Genomic DNA, 17,054 nt, shown 5'->3' with positions numbered 1-17,054 from the left:
CGGCCGTCACAGTAACACACGGGGTTTATTCAGCGAGGCTCAAGGTCAGCTGTCAGTTACACGTTCAGAGGTAAAAGCCCACCAGTAAACCAGTAAAATAATCAAAATTAAATTACAGATGAGATGGCTGGCTGCTCAGACCAAGGACTTCCCAGACCTGGGGCTCTGAGCAGACTAATGTCCCCGTTGTTGTCCCCAGCAGCCCCAAACGCAGCGCACCAGCAGTGCCACGCTCCCTGGTGCTCCTTGAGTCCTTGGGCAGAGTGTGGTCACCGCTCAGAAGACTTTGGTTGTCACCTCAGGGAGCCTGTGCACACGCCGGTGGCTGAAGGTGTGTTCCCTACAACGAGACATCACCCTGTCGCGAGTGCTGTCAAGGCCGGGATGCTGCAGGTTCCCAGAGGCTCTTTCCCTCTCTGCTGGGGACAACCAGCCTGGACTGTCCCCACCAGTAAGACCCACGCTTTGTTAGGCTTATTGTTGTGAAACAGCTTTGGATGGGGATCATGTGAGACGTTACGTAGACAACGGGCTCAGTAACAACTGGCTTTGTTTTGATATCCTTGTGGCAAATGATTCCCCAAGAGCTTTCGGCTGGGCTCCTGTTTGCAGAGCGGGGCACATTCTGCCTCCTTCCACCTGCTGCTGCGTGACCAGTTGTATGTCTGCATCAATTCTGGAGTTTCAGCAGCAACTGCAACGCCCAGGTCAGAGCTTCTCTGCTTTAGGTGTGTTTTACTTGCTTCTACCTCTTCAGTGCATTGGCTGTCTCGGAAGAAAAGAAATTGCAGAAAAGAACGTTCAGCACGAGGATTGCAAGGCGTGAGTGATGGGTTATGGGTCCGGTGTGCTGCTGGGTGCTGGTCACCCCTCTCGTCCAGCGGACACCATCTGGAGAGGCACAGAAATGAGGATGAGTGGCACAGGGAGGGAGCAGAGCCAGAGGGAACAGGGTGATGGAAGCTGAGACCAGGTGGGGCTCAGGGACAGAGCCAGAGCTCACCTTCGCCACCACCGCTGCCACGATCCCCAGCACGGCCAAGATCACCAGTGCCACTCGGCCCTTGTTAAACCGCTTCAGGAGGAAGAACTTGGCCAAATCCACCTTCTTCTGGCTGCCGGGTGGGTACCGCAGGTTGTTCATACTCTCCATCTTCAGGTCCTTGATCAGGCAGGCGCGGCGGTGGGAGAAGGTGTCAAAGCTGTGCTTGCCGTGGTAGGCGCCCATCCCGCTGTTCCCTGAGGGACACAACCCAGGCGGGTCACACTGTGCACGGAGACAGCTGCATTTCTTAAATTCTACTTAGCAGCCCCCAGGACACCCTTAAGCTTGGTTGCGGTGCTTCTCATGCCTAGAGCAGCTGCTCTACAGTGACCGTGGAAACTCAACCAGCCACTTGGCCATGGGCAACTTCATCCCACAGCAGAACCAGAGCTGCGGACAGATGTACCACCACACCGCTTCCATGACTAATGAGGCTTTTTGCAAAGAAACTCAGCAGTGCGAATAGTATTAATGGGAGAAAACAGCCGAGATTTCCTGAATTTCCAAATGGAGGGGACCTGGGCCACAGGCTGCTGTGGGAAGGCTGAGGCCAAGCACAGGGGACAGCAGGGACTCACCCACGCCACCGAAGGGCATGTCCGGAACGAGGGAGTGCATGAAGACGTCGTTGGCCGTCATGCCGCCACTGGAGGTCTCCAATATCACCCGTCTGATCAGCTGCCCAGGGTGAGAGATGGCACAGAACAGAGGGAAATCAAGAGAGGCCACCAACACCATGCTGTCCACAAGAGATGGGGGTGTCAGGGTGAGGCCCGTGTCCCCCTTTCTGGAAGCAGGCTGTGCCTTGTTCCCTGAGATGGGGCAGGTTTATATCACTTAAGGACAAGATCTGTCCAGCTGGAACAGCCATGCAATGAAAAGGCTCCATCTCAGCAGGATGGGCTGGAGGCGCTGGTGCATTGACCAGCACCTGGGTGCTGCTCAGCCCTCCCACCCACACTGAGGGTGGTTGTGTGGGGGCAAAGCCCTGACCTAAATTCCTGAGCTGGCACAACAGAGCCTGGAGCAGGGGCAGATGTGCAAGGAACCAGCAATCAGCAGTGTGGGTGGGAGACACACGGGAGCTCTGCAAACGCAGGGGCTTTCAGCAGGAGCCTGGGAGCCTCCAGCAGCTCTGGGGACGCTCAGCATCTCCATGAGCCAAATGCTGTGATTCGGAAGCAAAAATGGGCCAATACGGGCCCTGCAGGAAGCTGTGACCGGGACCGGCCACGTTCAGGAAGGAACAGCACAGAGACGCCTCCGCAGGGGAGCACAGCCCAGACCCACCTTCTTGTTGTTGGAGAAGACGTACAGGGCAAGGGGCTTCTCCCGACAGTTGATGAACTCAATGGCTTCGTCCACGCTCTTCACGGTCAGAATGGGAAGGACCGGTCCAAAGATTTCTTCTTCCATCACCTTTGACTCTGGAGAAACGTCGGTGAGGATGGTCGGTGCTGAGGCAAACAAGGGCAAGAGATGGCGTGAGCAGGACAGAAGAACGTGGCCCATTGCAGAACCTCATCCTTTCAACCACATGCATGCAACACCCACCAAGTCACAGACACACGCACCCCCAAAGGCACCCGCTGCCACCTGCCCCCCAACAGCTGCCAGAAGCACCTATGAAGCAGGTGGCCTCATCAGCCTCTCCCCCGTGAGCGATCTTCTGCCCCTTCAGCAGGCCCACGATCCTCTGGAAGTGACGCTTGTTGATGATCCTTTCGTAATCCGGAGACGACTTCACATCTTCCCCATAGAATTCCTGCCAAAGGGCACAGCAGAACCAAAGCCCTCAACACACCTCCCCACAGCCACAGCTCCAGGGCTGCAGCCACTGAGCTCAGACCTGGGCTGCAACGGGGACAACTCCCGCAGCACCAGGGACTCCACGCTCACCTGCAGAGTCGCCTTGATGTTCTCCACCACCTTGCTCTGGATGGACGGGTCGCAGAGGATGTAGTCCGGGGCGATGCACGTTTGCCCACAGTTCATGTATTTCCCCCACGTTATCCGCCTGCCGGACAAAGGGAGATGGTTTCTCTACAATCAGCCCCTTCCAGACCCCACAGCCCAGCTCATCATCCCTGAGCAACACCCACGGTCTGGGGACAAGAGCCCACTGAGGGCTTCAGCAGCCTGACCTGCAGGCGACAGTCAGGTCACAGTCCTTGTCGATGTAGCAGGGGCTCTTTCCGCCCAGCTCCAGGGTGACGGGCGTCAGGTGCTTGGCGGCCGCTGCCATCACGATTTTGCCCACGGCGGAGTTGCCGGTGTAGAGGATGTGATCGAACCGCTCCTTGAGCAGCTCTGTGGTCTCAGGCACTCCTCCAGTGACCACGGGGTACAGCTCCTGTGGGACCAGGGTGTCGGGGTCACCCCAACCCAGCGCATCACTGCAGCAAAGAAACCTGGGGACTGATATGGGGCCGCACCCACCGGGTCAAGGTACTGGGGGAGGAGATCGGCCACCAGCCGAGCCGTGTTCTCACTGATCTCTGACGGTTTCACCACTGCGGCGTTGCCTGCAAGACAAACCTATTGAAGCCCCTGAAGCTCCTCACTCGCCGCTCCCACAGCTTCTGCCCGTGGCCCCATGAAGGACGGGGACGTGGCGAGTCCCCACCTGCTGCGATGGCCCCCACCAAAGGCTGCATGACCAGGAGAAAGGGGTAGTTCCAGGCGCCGATGATCAGCACCACCCCCAGCGGCTCGGGGCAGATGTACGCCTCGTCCCGCAGCGTCAGCAGGTTCTTCTTCACGGGCTGGGGGGCTGCCCAGGACTTCAGCTTGTCCATGGCCAGGGCCAGCTCCCCCAGCAAGCCCAGGATCTCATGGCTGAATGCGTTGGGCCCGCTCTGCAATGACAGGGAGCTTGGGGAGAGGACAGCAAAGACACCCACCGCTTGCACCCACCGCAGCAGGGCAAAATCATCCAAGACAAAGGGGGACATGGGCAAAAGCCACCTGGCACCGCAAAGGCAGCCCTTGGGGTTTCCGTGTTCCTCAGGGCTGACCGTGGTCCACGCGCAGAAGGGAGAAACCTCCCGCCGGCCCTGACCTTGTGCAGATCCGCATGGATGGCTGCCAGGATCTCCTGCTCCCTCTCCCGCACCATCCGCTCCAGGCCCTTCAGCTGCTGCAGCCTGAACTCCAGCGAGCGGCTCCGGCCGGACCTGAAGGCGGCTCTCGCCTGCCCGACCACCCGCTGCATCCTCTCCATGGCCGCTCACGCTGCGGGGACACACAGACCCAGGTCACTATGGAGCCACCAGGGGCTGCTCAGATCAGATGTTCTCCTCCTTCAGTGGCTGCCTCCTTGGGGATCACCCCCTCCCATGCCCCAGCATTGGGCACCTCCCATGGCAACCACATGGCTTGTAGATTTTCTCCTAGCTCAGGGACACCCTTAAACCCACCAGCCACCCCACCCTCTGCTCTCAAGGTGCCAAAACACGGAGATAACCGTGGGCTGGGCTGGAAGCAGAGCTGCGTGCCCAGATTCAGCCTCCACCCGTCTTCCCCATAACCACAAGATCCTCATGTGGCTTTGCAGAAACATGACAAAACATCGCAGAGATTTCACTTTGCTTCCGGGGAGCCGCCTCTCGCTTTCGGTCAGGACGAGGGACCTGCCTGACCAAAGGAGACACCAAAGTCCCCTCGCAAGCATTAAACTCTGCTCTTCCCTGCCCCCTGACACAGCTGTGCGACTGCCCCGATCCTGACCGAGAAAGCAGATGACTCATTAAAAAAGAAGGCAAAAAAGCAAGTTACCTTCAGAGGAGCCTCTGTCTCCGCCGTTCTCCTGCAGCCAGTGCGAGCAGGCGCAAGCCCTTCCCCTGACGGAGCGATCTCTCCTCCCACGAGCGCAGAGCTGGCCCGGGCCCAGGGCTCTTGCCAAACACAAACCGCCCTTTGCCCAGAGACATCCAGATGTATCCACCAGCCCCGGGTCCCCGCATTCAGATGGGACAGGGACTCAGCTGCCCGCACGGGATTGCGCGGCCACGTGGCTTTGCCCAAGTTGGGCGCACAAGGCCGGGGCAGCGCGTCCAACACGCGGCTGCAGCCGAACGCGCCCCCGTTGTCATCCGGATCTGAACAAACCCCCGGCTGGTGGTGCCAGCAGATGAGAGGCAGTCGGGGGGTGGATTTGCAGAGGAGAAGCAGCCCCAGCTTTGCCTGGCTCCGGGGGGTCCCGCCCCACGAGCAGGGGGTCACCGCGCTGGGGACACGCAGCCCCTTGCGGGACAGAGGCACCTCGCAACATGTGTGACGTTCAGCCAAGCTGTGGCCAGAGCCGGGAGAGGCAAGAGACGGGCAGGATTCCCCAGGAGACTGCAGGGACTTACCACGCTCTGTTATTTAAATTCTGTTTATTTAGTACTTGCAAAACGCATCATTATTAAAAATGCTTAGCGCATGGATTTTCACCAGACATGATGAAATCCCACCTATTGCACAGTAAATATAATTTTCTACTCTATAGTGAGTAATTTCATTTAATAATTTTTAATTTTGTCTTATTTAAACATTAATATTTCCAAGTTCCTTTCCCCTTAAATTTCTCCAGCATCCTTGCCCCAAGCCCCATATTATCTCCCAATGCAAGATTACAGCAGACCCAGCAGCTCAAACACACAGGAGTACACACTCTTTCACCAACCGTTTTCCCTTGGAGGACCAGAACGGGTTTGTACTGGTTTTGGCTGGGATGGAGTTAATTTTCATCATAGTCGCTCAGTTTCTTCATCGCAGGGTGGTGCTGTCACATGTGATGGAGCCCGGCATTCCCGGGGATGGCTGAACATCCGCCCAACAAGGGGAAGTAGTGAATAAATCCCTTAATTTGCTCGCTCATGCGCCCAGGTTTCACTTTACCTATGAAACTTTATCTCAACCTACAAGTTTTCTCACTTTTACTGTTCTGATCTTCTCCCTTGTCCCACTAGGGGAGCAAGTGCGTGGCTGTGCAGGGCTTGGGCGTCCATGTGGACGAACCCACAACAAGGCACTTTGCAATTCCCGCTTCTCTAAACAGGTCTGGAAATTCTTTTGGATGAGCACAAAACACCTTTATCAGCAAAATACAGGCAGTGCAGGTACCATCTTTGTCATTTTCTAACTGTTACAGGCACACGATGAAACCCGGAGCCCCAAAAAGGGCGTGAGCTGCATCTCCTGACCAGCCACGGATGATCCTGGCTCGTAGGGATCCACGAATATTTCACCTCAATTAAACAGCAAGTGGGAACCTCACGAGGTTGATTCACAACTAACGCAATTGGTAAAAACCAGCACAGTCTGTCTCAGGCTCATCACCGAGAGTGTGGCTGTTCGCAGCACAACCGACCATCCCGAAAACTGCAGGGAAACACCGTCAAGGGTCACGGCCGAGACTCGAGCTCCTGTTTGTTGCTGAAGGGCAGGGAGCGGTTTGGTGCCAGACACAGCGTGTGTGTCTCTGGGAGCCGCGGCACAGGGTGGAGGTGGGGATGCTATTTCTTGCTCTGCGTCCTCCTTAGGAGAGCTGGTGCCCACTGGTCCCTCTGTTTCAGCGCAGCGTTTTAGTAAATGAGTCCGAGCCTTCGCTTGGTTAGTGTCTCTCTCAGGCTACTCCTTGCGCTCGACAGCCCACTGAAATAACCCAGCACAAAAGAAAAAGTGACTTCTCAGCTTAAGGAAACAGACCCAATGCGAGCGCTCAGGGTATGACTTGCACGTGGTGCCTTTTCCTCTCTTCAGAAGTAAACCACCTGTGAAAGCAAAACACAGCACCGATGTCCTGTGAAGGATTTGCTGAAAAAAGGAAAACCAACTCTCTAGAGCAGCCTGAAGCAAAGCCCCTCCGCTTAGGGTGACGTCCCCAGGGTCCAGCTGGCCCTTCTCCTGCCCCCTCAGCATGCACTGACTGCTGGTTATTGTGGACAGGGAAAGCATCGTGCTCCGGCTCCAGGGAAAACAAGCCCCACGTTCATACTCTTACAAGGGTTTGCCCAATCTCTACTCAGGTCTACACACAGGAGAAGAAAAAGGCTCCTACCTCAGCGTGACAGCCACAGCGGAGCTCTGAAACCTGCTCCTCCTTACCACAGCCTGCGCCCGCCCAGGCTCTGAACCGCCAGCACCAGCAAGAGGGCTTTGCTCTTCAGCACAGACTGGTGGTTCTGAGAAAACCCAAAGGATTTCACGATGCCGCGAGTTTCCCCGCTTTGCTGAGAAAGCGTTCAGCTACACAGGGCCTGGCTCCCTCCCTGGCTGGGGCTTCAAGGCCTGAGCCAGTTGTTGGCTCTTACACCCTCTCCTGGGCTCAGACACACAGCAGGTTATTTCCCCAGCTTGTGGGGCTCCAGCACGTCTCCTCACAGCACTGACAGCACCGAGCAGACCGAGGGGCAGAGTCCTGATCCACCCTGACACCTCCCTGGAGTTTGGGGGACAACAGCCCTGCAGCACAGACCCACAAGGCTGTGGAGCAGCACAGAACGCCGTTGAAGAAAGACCAGGAATCAAGAATCGCTCTCAAGACCTGTCCAAAACGTCTTGAGCTCTGCCTCTGGAGGGAGGTCCCCAGCGGTGTCACCCACCAAGGCAGAGCAACAACAGCACAGCAGTGGGGGACACTTCTGTGAGGACATTTCTACTCTAGACAGCACTTCCAAGAGTGAGAAGCAGATCTTGGTAACTTCAGGCGGGACAGATATTTAGTCTCAAGACAGATAAAACAGGCCGAGCTCTAAGAAAGGACTGCAGCTGGCAAGAGGGAACTTGCCAAAGTTCAGGGAATGGCACACACGCTCATGCAGAGGGCAAAGGGCCAGAGCTCACCTTCGCCACCACTGCTGTTGCGATCCCCAGCAGGACCGAGATGAGCACGGCGAAGATCACCACTCCCGCTCGGCTCTTGTTAAACCGCTTCAGGAGGAAGAACTTGGCCCAATCCACCTTCTTCTGGCTGCCAGGGGGGTACCGCAGTTTGTTCGTGCTCTCCATCTTCAGGTCCTTGATCAGGCAGGCGCGGCGGTGGGAGAAGGTGTCAAAGCTGTGCTTGCCGTGGTAGGCGCCCATCCCGCTGTTCCCTGAGGGACACAACCCAGGCAGGTCACAACAGGGGCTTGGTCAGTCAAACCTTTGGCCACTGGAGGCCACCAGCACAGCAAGAAGCAACACAGGAAATTTCCAGTTGCTTGTCAGCAGCCATGCCTGTTACCTCTCCTGCATCTGCCTTGCTGCAGTTTAAAGCACAACTTCTCCTCCATATTCCTTCAGAGAGGACAACTGCTCCTTACTCTCTGCAGCATTTCTCAGTCTCTAAGATGTCCATCTATCCTTCATCCTTCCTCCCCATCCCAGTTTCACTCCATACTCTCCAGTACTTTGTTGTGTCCCTGTGTGTGCTGGTCCCTGTGCCCCTGAGCTGTCTCCAGCTCCTCCCTGGGTTTAGCTCCCTCTCCAAGCACCACGCCAAGGCTCTGAGATCCCACCAGTGCTGTGTGAGAGGGTTTCCTGAGGAGCCCCGTGGTTACACCTCTGTTTAACAATTCCAGGACAGCCCATTCTGCTCACACTGATGGTTCAGTCAGGTTGTGAGCACCGCAACACCCAAACCCCCTCTGCAAAGCTCCCGCAGGCTGTTCCGTAACCTGTTCCAGTTCTCTCCAAGCTCCCACCCTTCCTCCTGCAATTACTGCTGATCGGTCCCATGGCAGCTGATGCACCTTTCACATCCATCTGCACTAAACGCTTCCATCTTCCCAAAAACACGCCCAAGGGTTTTTCTCTTTCGGCCCCTTTCCTAATGTACCCCCAGCATTTATTATTGAGAGCTGTGAGACAGAGACCCTGCAGCTGCAACAGACGCAGGGCAACCTGGAAACAAATCAGCTGCTGCCATTCCCTGGTCACACTGTGAATCAAGCGACAACATTTCAGGAGCTGCAGTAACTTACCGACACCACCAAAGGGTAATGTTGAGAGGAAGAAATGCATGATGACGTCATTGCCAGTAACACCCCCACTGGAGGTTTCTGAGATGACTCTTCTGATTAACTGACAAAAGAAAGAGAAAACCGAACAAAACATTAGAGTTCCCAGAAGAGACCAGAACAGTAACTGTGCAGGACACTCCATTGGGTTCACCTCCCCCAAGTGATGACCCAGATCAGCCCTCTCCATGCAACCTCAACACAAAGACAGTGGCAAAGCTCAGAGGAAGGAGGTGAAAGCTGGAAACCTGGGAGTTTGCCTCCCCAGTAATGTATTAAAATGAACTAATCAAAAAAGACTGCAAGGCACCAAAGAGAAAATTCAGCCTTTTAGCCTTCTACTTCACAAATAAAACAAAGGCAACGCACTTCAGCAGGAGCCTGGGAGCCTCCAGCAGCTCTGGGGACGCTCAGCATCCCCATGAGCCAAATGCTGTGATTCAGAAGCAAAAAATGGGCCAATACGGGCCCTGCAGGGAGCTGTGACCGGGACCGGCCACGTTCAGGAAGGAACAGCACAGAGACGCCTCCGCAGGGGAGCACAGCCCAGACCCACCTTCTTGTTGTTGGAGAAGACATACAGGGCAAGGGGCTTCTCCCGACAGTTGATGAACTCAATGGCTTCGTCCACGCTCTTCACGGTCACAATGGGAAGGACCGGTCCAAAGATTTCTTCTTCCATCACCTTTGACTCTGGAGAAACATCGGTGAGGATGGTCGGTGCTGAGGCAAACAAGGGCAAGAGATGGTGTGAGCAGGACAGAAGAACGTGGCCCATTGCAGAACCTCATCCTTTCAACCACATGCATGCAACACCCACCAAGTCACAGACACACGCAGCCCCCAAAGGCACCCGCTGCCACCTGCCCCCCAACAGCTGCCAGAAGCACCTATGAAGCAGGTGGCCTCATCAGCCTCTCCCCCGTGAGCGATCTTCTGCCCCTTCAGCAGGCCCACGATCCTCTGGAAGTGACGCTTGTTGATGATCCTTTCGTAATCCGGAGACGACTTCACATCTTCCCCATAGAATTCCTGCCAAAGGGCACAGCAGAACCAAAGCCCTCAACACACCTCCCCACAGCCACAGCTCCAGGGCTGCAGCCACTGAGCTCAGACCTGGGCTGCAACGGGGACAACTCCCGCAGCACCAGGGACTCCACGCTCACCTGCAGAGTCGCCTTGATGTTCTCCACCACCTTGCTCTGGATGGACGGGTCGCAGAGGATGTAGTCCGGGGCGATGCACGTTTGCCCACAGTTCATGTATTTCCCCCACGTTATCCGCCTGCCGGACAAAGGGAGATGGTTTCTCTACAATCAGCCCCTTCCAGACCCCACAGCCCAGCTCATCATCCCTGAGCAACACCCACGGTCTGGGGACAAGAGCCCACTGAGGGCTTCAGCAGCCTGACCTGCAGGCGACAGTCAGGTCACAGTCCTTGTCGATGTAGCAGGGGCTCTTCCCGCCCAGCTCCAGGGTGACGGGCGTCAGGTGCTTGGCGGCCGCTGCCATCACGATTTTGCCCACGGCGGAGTTGCCGGTGTAGAGGATGTGATCGAACCGCTCCTTGAGCAGCTCTGTGGTCTCAGGTACTCCTCCAGTGACCACGGGGTACAGCTCCTGCATGGCAAACAAGAGCCTTACAGTTACCCTGATTTACATTACATTTACAGCAAAGACATCAAGGGAGCAGCTCTGCACGGGGCACTCTCTTGTGAGCTACATTGGGATCTGGACAAAGGAGAAAGGTAGCAGACGGAATTTCTGCTCCTTCCCCTGAAATGACATTTCAATTGCTGCATTGAGCCTCATGAACTAAAAGAAATAAAGTTGAGGCCAGGGCTGGAGAGCTTCTCCCACACTTTAAGACTAAGGGCACATACAAGCACTGGGCTCTAACAAAGGCCGCCTCCTTCCTCAGCTCTTGCCCCTCGCTTAGAGAAAGCACTAACTCCCCGGGGGGAGCCCCACAGCTGGACTCTGCTGTCAGACCACAGCCTCAGAAACACAGTGCGACAGACGTCACAACTGCCAGACAAACCGAGGAGAAACACCCCTCCTGCTATGATGGTGGTTCAGCAGGACACGAAAACCCAGGACACAGCGCCACTGAGCAAACAGCAGCCGGTTCTCAGGAAGGGCCAAGCACAGCTGCATCCAATGCAAATTTATGCTTACCTAGAGGCAACCCCAGCACAGTGTCCAAGATAACAATTATTGCAGCAAGATGTACACACACCTCTTTATAGGGTTACAAATGCCAAAACACTGTCACGTTGCAGAAACATTACATAAGCACGTTATGTTACACAAGCACGTTAGGTTACACAAACACAGGAAGAACATATCAACGTGTCTCTGTATTCTAAGAGTAATTCAATCCCTCTGGTATCTCCTGCTGACGCTCCTTTGGAGAGAATGGGCAACTGATTTGACTCCAACAAGCAGGAGCCCTTTGAAAGCACAACAGGTGCCAAGACAATCACGGGGCCGCACTCACCGGGTCAAGGTACTGGGGGAGGAGATCGGCCACCAGCCGAGCCGTGTTCTCGCTGATCTCCGACGGCTTCACCACCACGGCGTTACCTGAAAGACAAACCCAGTGCGGCCCCTGAGCCCTCACACTCTGCTTCCTGCAGCGCCTAACCATGATCCCATGAAAGATGGGGCTGCCGTGGGTCCCCACCTGCTGCGATGGCCCCCACCAAAGGCTGCATGACCAGGACAAAGGGGTAGTTCCAGGCGCCGATGATCAGCACCACCCCCAGCGGCTCGGGGCAGATGTACGCCTCGTCCCGCAGCGTCAGCAGGTTCTTCTTCACGGGCTGGGGGGCTGCCCAGGACTTCAGCTTGTCCATGGCCAGGGCCAGCTCCCCCAGCAAGCCCAGGATCTCATGGCTGAATGCGTTGGGCCCGCTCTGCAATGACAGGGAGCTTGGGGAGAGGACAGCAAAGACACCCACCGCTTGCACCCACCGCAGCAGGGCAAAATCATCCAAGACAAAGGGGGACGTCGGCAAAAGCCACCTGGCACCGCAAAGGCAGCCCTTGGGGTTTCCGTGTTCCTCAGGGCTGACCGTGGTCCACGCGCAGGAGGGAGAAACCTCCCGCCGGCCCTGACCTTGTGCAGATCCGCATGGATGGCTGCCAGGATCTCCTGCTCCCTCTCCCGCACCATCCGCTCCAGGCCCTTCAGCTGCTGCAGCCTGAACTCCAGCGAGCGGCTCCGGCCGGACCGGAAGGCGGCTCTCGCCTGCCCGACCACCCGCTGCATCCTCTCCATGGCCGCTCACGCTGCGGGGACACACAGACCCAGCTCAGCCCGGGTCCCTCCCGCAGGTCGGAGCTGCCATTGCCTCACAGCCCTGGCCACTCTCCCCCACCCATAACCCCACCTCCCAATACCCACTATCACGCAGCCCTAATGCTTCTGAAGTCTCGAATAATTTCCTGCTGTTTCATTTAGAAAAGTTTGAGAAGGAGCAGCGCGGGGAGCGAACCGCAGCGCCACAGCCGGGCTGTCACACCGGCCGCCTCCCCCGGGTCCCGGCATCACCCAGCAAGGCCGCGGCGAGCGCTGGGCCCCCGAGGGCGGCGCGGCCGGGAGGCGGCGGCCCCTCCGAGGAACCCCATGGACCCCCCATTGCAAACCGGGCCCCTCAGTCCCCATGGGCCCCCGATTGCAAACCGGGCCCCTCAGCCCCCATGGACCCCCCACTGCAAACCGGGCCCCTCAGCCCCCTCTTCCCGGGAAGCGCCCGCGGCCCCTCCGCCCACCCGGGTCCTCGCTGCCTCAGCCGCTTCCGCTTTCCGCCCACGTGACGCCGCCCGAGGTGGAATGGGAGAGGCCGCAAGGCCACGCTCCGCCCACACCCCTCTGTCCCCCCCCGGGCTGGAGCAGAATGGAAGCGGCCGGGGCCGGGGGGCGCTCGGCCCCGGTTCAACCATCGCCCCCCGGGGGAGCAGAGCGCGGTGCGAGCCGCGGCAGCGGGTGGAAGGGGCCGGAGCACGAAAGCTACAGGCAGGAGATCAGGGAGTTTGGGAAGAGCGTAAGTGGAGAGAGGAAAGAACGAAAGAGCAGAGGCGGATGAGGAACGTGAGCCTAGGGCCGCGGCTGCACCGCACGCACCCGGCTCCGCGCAGCCCGCACCCGGCCCCGCGCAGCCCGCACCCGGCCCCGCGCAGCCCGCACCCGGCCCCGCGCAGCCCGCACCCGGCCCCGCACGGCGGATGCTCCGTCCCCGCTCCCGGCGGCTCCGCTGCAGCAGCGCCCGTTGCTCGCAAAAGCTGCCGCTGCCCTGCGGGCGTGCGAAGAGCAGCAGGTTGTGCAATGCAGAGCAGGGCAGAGAAACGTATTTCCTGAGAATTCGGGGTGGGGGCAAAGTCCCCCTCTCGGGGTTCCTTATCTAAGGAAGGTCATTGACACGGGGAAGCTTCACCCGTGGGTTTTCCCCTGCAGAGCACATGAACTGGCTGAGCGCAGAGCGTGGTGCCCCTTCCCAGCCTCCTGCGTGGGGTCGTGGGGAGAGACAAGTCGGTGAAGGAAAACTGGCTGCAGTTGGTGTTTGGGAGGAGGCAGAACAGGCAACAGGAATAGCCTGGCCAGGACAGTCAAATTAACTTTGATACAGCACTCGCGTGGGAAACAAGCCAAAAAAAAAAAGCAGGGAAAGGAGCCGAGACAAGGCTGGGCTCGTTCCAGTTAAAAATAGTCCTGCTGCAACTTGTTCTAAGTAACACAAGGGGATTATTTGAAAGTTCCTCCCGGGTTGTTATGCAGGACCGTTTCTGCCGTGTTCTTACACAAGCCATCTATTGCTAATGCTCCTCAGCCAAAACTACACCCAGCAAAATCTCTGCCCCGCACACACCTGGGTGCTCCTGCCCTGGGCATGGGGCTATTGTGGAGCAGATGCTCCTCTTCCAAAATTTAATGTCATTTTCCCAGATCAGCGTGTCTCTCTGAGGCTGGGGGCTGCCCTTTCGCTCAGCAGTCTGTGCCTGAGCCGTGACTACCCTCAAACACAAAGTCAGTTGAGCTTTGCAACTCGTGGGCTGTGGTTCAGCAACCACGTGAGCATTTCACAAGCTATTGCACAAATCTCGGCAGTAAACAGCCTGGAAAGAGAATGACAAGAGCAACTGCCAATGCTCACATGCAGGAGGCAACACGTGAAAGGAAAACAGGCTGGGCTTGACAGAGCCCTTGCGCTGTGGTGCGTGAAAAGGAGCTGGGTTTGTGTTCAAGGAGACGTGGGTAGAAATAGGAACTTTCCTTGCAGGAGTGTTACCTGATGCAAACGTGCTCGCCTCCATCCTGTTAGCGTCCTTGCAGGCAGGAGCTCTGTGCAGGCACCACGCTGTCTGAAGGTCTAAGGAAAATTAGATAAGGAACAAATGCTGCTGCAGTCGGAGTAAAAGTCCTTGCGCTTATTGTGCACCTGGGGAAATGGTGCTGCAGGTCACCCTCTGCAGGAACAGGGAGATGCTCTTTACCGTTCTGCAGAGCCTGTTCTCAGCCTTTAGCCCAAGGGTTTTCACACCGGAGCAGTGCTGTTTGTGCTTGGCATCGCACGCAGGAGGCAAACATCCCGCTCCCAGTCCATCCCCGTGGCCAGCAGGCTGGTGCTGTGCCGCGCTTCCACAGACACCTCGTCAGGCTCCTCGGTATTCGCAGGAACGGGACAGCAGCAGAGCAGCTGCATCCTGGGAGACGGTCCCTTCTGGTCCTTGTCAGGGACATCTTTTAGCCAATTGTGGACAGGAAACAAGCTGAGGATGTTTTAAACGTTGCAAAATATCAGGTGAGCCTCTGTGAAGCAGCTGGGCCAGACAAGTGGATTTCAGGGCAGTGTGGGATCTCGAGTGAGACCAAAGAATCCCCCAGACGGCCCCCTGTGAAACGCACGGTCTGCAGCGTGCTCCCCACGCCTCAGGGCTGACACTGGTTTCTATTTTTATTCAGTCACTAAGAAACAATAAGGAAGGGAACTATTTATGGGAAAGTAATTGAACTCCGGAGGAATCGGGAGGTAAGCAGTGCCGGGGGTGCTCTAATCCCCAGGGCTCACTTAGAGCAGCATGAGATGTTTTGTGGAGAAGCTGAGCTCAAGTCTCCCCTCTCCCTCCATTCCTCACACCCCCTTGCTCTCGCTCCCCTCTTGGGCTCCGTTTTAGCAAAGCACCTGCGGTGAGACAGGGCTGGGGGAGCATCCAGCAGAGCCTGGGGAAGGAGGACTTTGGTTTAGAAGATAAGCTGTGCAGTAGTTGGTTTCAAGAGTCCACCAAATAACAGCTAATCAAGAAATCATTTTTAGCTCACACACCACACTCACGGAACTTCGAGATTTTAGCTAGGCTGACAGTCCTCAATTTCTGCTTAAATGTCTACCTAGTCTCGAGTGCCAAGCGTTTTCTAAAAGTCACACAATCCGGCCAGCGGCACACGAAGATGGGTGGATACAGCAGCCCAAACAGCACTCAATCATAAAAGCAGGCACAGAAGATTAACAACACAGAGAGGTTTTTAAGGAACCCACACGAATAAATGCAGCTCAGTTCATTTATGGCATCACTTGTTTTGAAAGCTGCGGCTGATCTCACATTTGCAAGAACAAGATACTGTGTAGTACAGAGCCCTGGTCTGTGGGCTGCATTGTGGAGGGAGCTGGGGCCACGGAAAATGGGAAAGCGACACAAAGAAACAATGGAAATGATTGGCACAAAGACCGCAACAAGACTCAACAGCACCGCTGGCATTTCGTTTGCTTTCAGCCAGAGAGGAGGGGGGAGCCTGCCACATACAAAAGCCTATTGAAAAGGTGTTTGTCCGAAGAAGCGGTGCCAAGATTTAGTTAGACTGGGCTCCAGCTGACTTAAAGACCTCAAGAGAGGGGTTACAGAGCTACACTGCACTGATCTGCAGAGAGGAGGAGCTATGATATGTGGGCGCTTACTAAGAAGGCAGAGGTTGGACAGGGAAGTTCAGGCTAAGAGATCTGCTTTAAGACTAAAAGGCATTCTAGACAGTCAAAAAATAGTGGAAAGCAGAGACCAGAGCAGGCAAAAAAAGTCAAAGGATCAAAAGTTTTTTAAAAAAGCACACATAAAATAGGAGAGAAAGCAGGAGTCCAAAGGAGGTGGGTCCCAAGCCAACCCATCCAAATTTCAAAGCCTCCACAAGCTTCAAAAGCAGCAGTTTCCAGCTTTACTCGCTCTAGACAAAAACACAAGTGTCCCTTTCCAGCGCAGCCGGGCTGTGTCCTGCACAGGGTTGTGACACCAGTGGATCACAACAAGATACAACAGTAATACCTGACATTGCTGTGCAAGGAAGCAGCAAGAACTACACAGAACACAACAAGTGCCAAGAACAACTCGCACCTCTCACCTGAAAAATGCTGCTCAGAATAATTATTAGCATCTTAGTTGCAAGTTAAATTAACTAGATTTCATTCTCTGGATCAGAGGAAGGGCCCAGAGTTCAACTTCTTGCTTATAAAAAGCAGCCAGTGTCAAAATCAAAATGTTTTAGATTCCTCTGTCAACATCATACACTGTGGAGAGAGCAGAAGAACGGAATGTAGTGCTTGAGTAGATGGTGGAGAGCTGAACTAGAAAAGCAGCGCACCAAATACCTCCTTTCAAGCTCTATCTTTCAAAAGACTGGCAAAAAAAAGAGAGAAGTATTTGGTAGAAACAAGCACCTGCTGTTCAGAGCGGAGAGCTGGAGACAGAGGACGGCTTCAGGACCTTTGTGGAATGAGTTTATGCAGAAAGACAGGCCGTGAACATTGGTCTCCTCCTCCTGAACGCAGCAAACAAGAATAGCCCTTTTCTTCTCCTCCTGTTTGTGCAGCTGGAGTCTCGCTGGCAAGAGGGGAAGGAAAAGGAGCTTGAATTCTGAGAAAGAAAAAGCCAACAAAAAGCAGTGAGTTCTTGGGAAAAGCAGCCTATCTCCTAGACTTGTGCATTAAGGCTTTCGCTTTGTTCTTGGATTCGTGTTCAGACATATCATTTTC

At 55.8% G+C, this 17,054-nt stretch overlaps 2 protein-coding genes across 9 annotated transcripts; both read right to left on the bottom strand.

Annotated features, from left to right (window-relative positions):
• Window positions 1-6: 6 nt before the first annotated feature.
• On the bottom strand, window positions 7-14,348 carry LOC309447838 (aldehyde dehydrogenase family 3 member A2-like). 2 transcript variants are annotated; one of them, XM_082068828.1, is made up of 11 exons: window positions 14,325-14,348; window positions 4,107-4,279; window positions 3,672-3,903; window positions 3,485-3,570; window positions 3,190-3,398; window positions 2,945-3,062; window positions 2,669-2,810; window positions 2,336-2,502; window positions 1,624-1,723; window positions 1,004-1,239; window positions 7-891 (listed from the first exon to the last, which is right to left on the bottom strand). In XM_082068828.1, the coding sequence occupies exons 2-11, from the start codon at window positions 4,266-4,268 to the stop codon at window positions 865-867; spliced, it is 1,479 nt and encodes a 492-aa protein (XP_081924954.1). In that variant the 5' UTR covers window positions 4,269-4,279; window positions 14,325-14,348; the 3' UTR covers window positions 7-864. The 2 variants fall into 2 exon arrangements, with proteins under 2 accessions (XP_081924954.1, XP_081924953.1); XM_082068827.1 differs by lacking the exon at window positions 14,325-14,348 and adding an exon at window positions 4,823-4,960.
• Window positions 5,396-14,010, bottom strand: ALDH3A2 (aldehyde dehydrogenase 3 family member A2). 7 transcript variants are annotated; one of them, XM_082068822.1, is made up of 12 exons: window positions 13,905-14,010; window positions 12,155-12,327; window positions 11,720-11,951; window positions 11,534-11,619; window positions 10,445-10,653; window positions 10,200-10,317; window positions 9,924-10,065; window positions 9,590-9,756; window positions 8,998-9,097; window positions 7,877-8,127; window positions 7,092-7,215; window positions 5,396-6,804 (listed from the first exon to the last, which is right to left on the bottom strand). In XM_082068822.1, the coding sequence occupies exons 2-11, from the start codon at window positions 12,314-12,316 to the stop codon at window positions 7,135-7,137; spliced, it is 1,548 nt and encodes a 515-aa protein (XP_081924948.1). In that variant the 5' UTR covers window positions 12,317-12,327; window positions 13,905-14,010; the 3' UTR covers window positions 5,396-6,804; window positions 7,092-7,134. The 7 variants fall into 7 exon arrangements, with proteins under 7 accessions (XP_081924948.1, XP_081924947.1, XP_081924946.1 ...); XM_082068821.1 differs by lacking the exon at window positions 13,905-14,010 and adding an exon at window positions 13,259-13,370; XM_082068820.1 differs by lacking the exon at window positions 13,905-14,010 and adding an exon at window positions 12,811-13,136.
• Window positions 14,349-17,054: the final 2,706 nt, after the last annotated feature.

This window comes from Streptopelia decaocto (genome assembly GCF_964273445.1).
Source record: "Streptopelia decaocto genome assembly, chromosome: 18".
NCBI classification, from domain to species: Eukaryota; Metazoa; Chordata; class Aves; order Columbiformes; family Columbidae; genus Streptopelia; species Streptopelia decaocto.
Note: the sequence above shows the minus strand (reverse complement) of the source record. Positions and strands in the feature narration are given on the sequence as shown.

Bases quoted from the DNA above. Each gene is read 5' to 3' on its own strand.
- LOC309447838 (XM_082068828.1), bottom strand. From the start codon at position 4,268: ATGGAGAGGATGCAGCGGGTGGTCGGGCAGGCGAGAGCCGCCTTCAGG. The intron at 3,063-3,189 runs GTCAGGCTGCTG...TTTGTCCGGCAG, and splicing joins GACCTGACTGTCGCCTGCAG to GCGGATAACGTGGGGGAAAT. The intron at 1,240-1,623 runs GTGAGTCCCTGC...TGTGTCCCTCAG, and splicing joins CATGCCCTTCGGTGGCGTGG to GGAACAGCGGGATGGGCGCC.
- ALDH3A2 (XM_082068822.1), bottom strand. From the start codon at position 12,316: ATGGAGAGGATGCAGCGGGTGGTCGGGCAGGCGAGAGCCGCCTTCCGG. The intron at 10,654-11,533 runs GTGAGTGCGGCC...TTTGCCATGCAG, and splicing joins TCCCCCAGTACCTTGACCCG to GAGCTGTACCCCGTGGTCAC. The intron at 10,066-10,199 runs GTGAGCGTGGAG...GCCCTTTGGCAG, and splicing joins ACATCAAGGCGACTCTGCAG to GAATTCTATGGGGAAGATGT.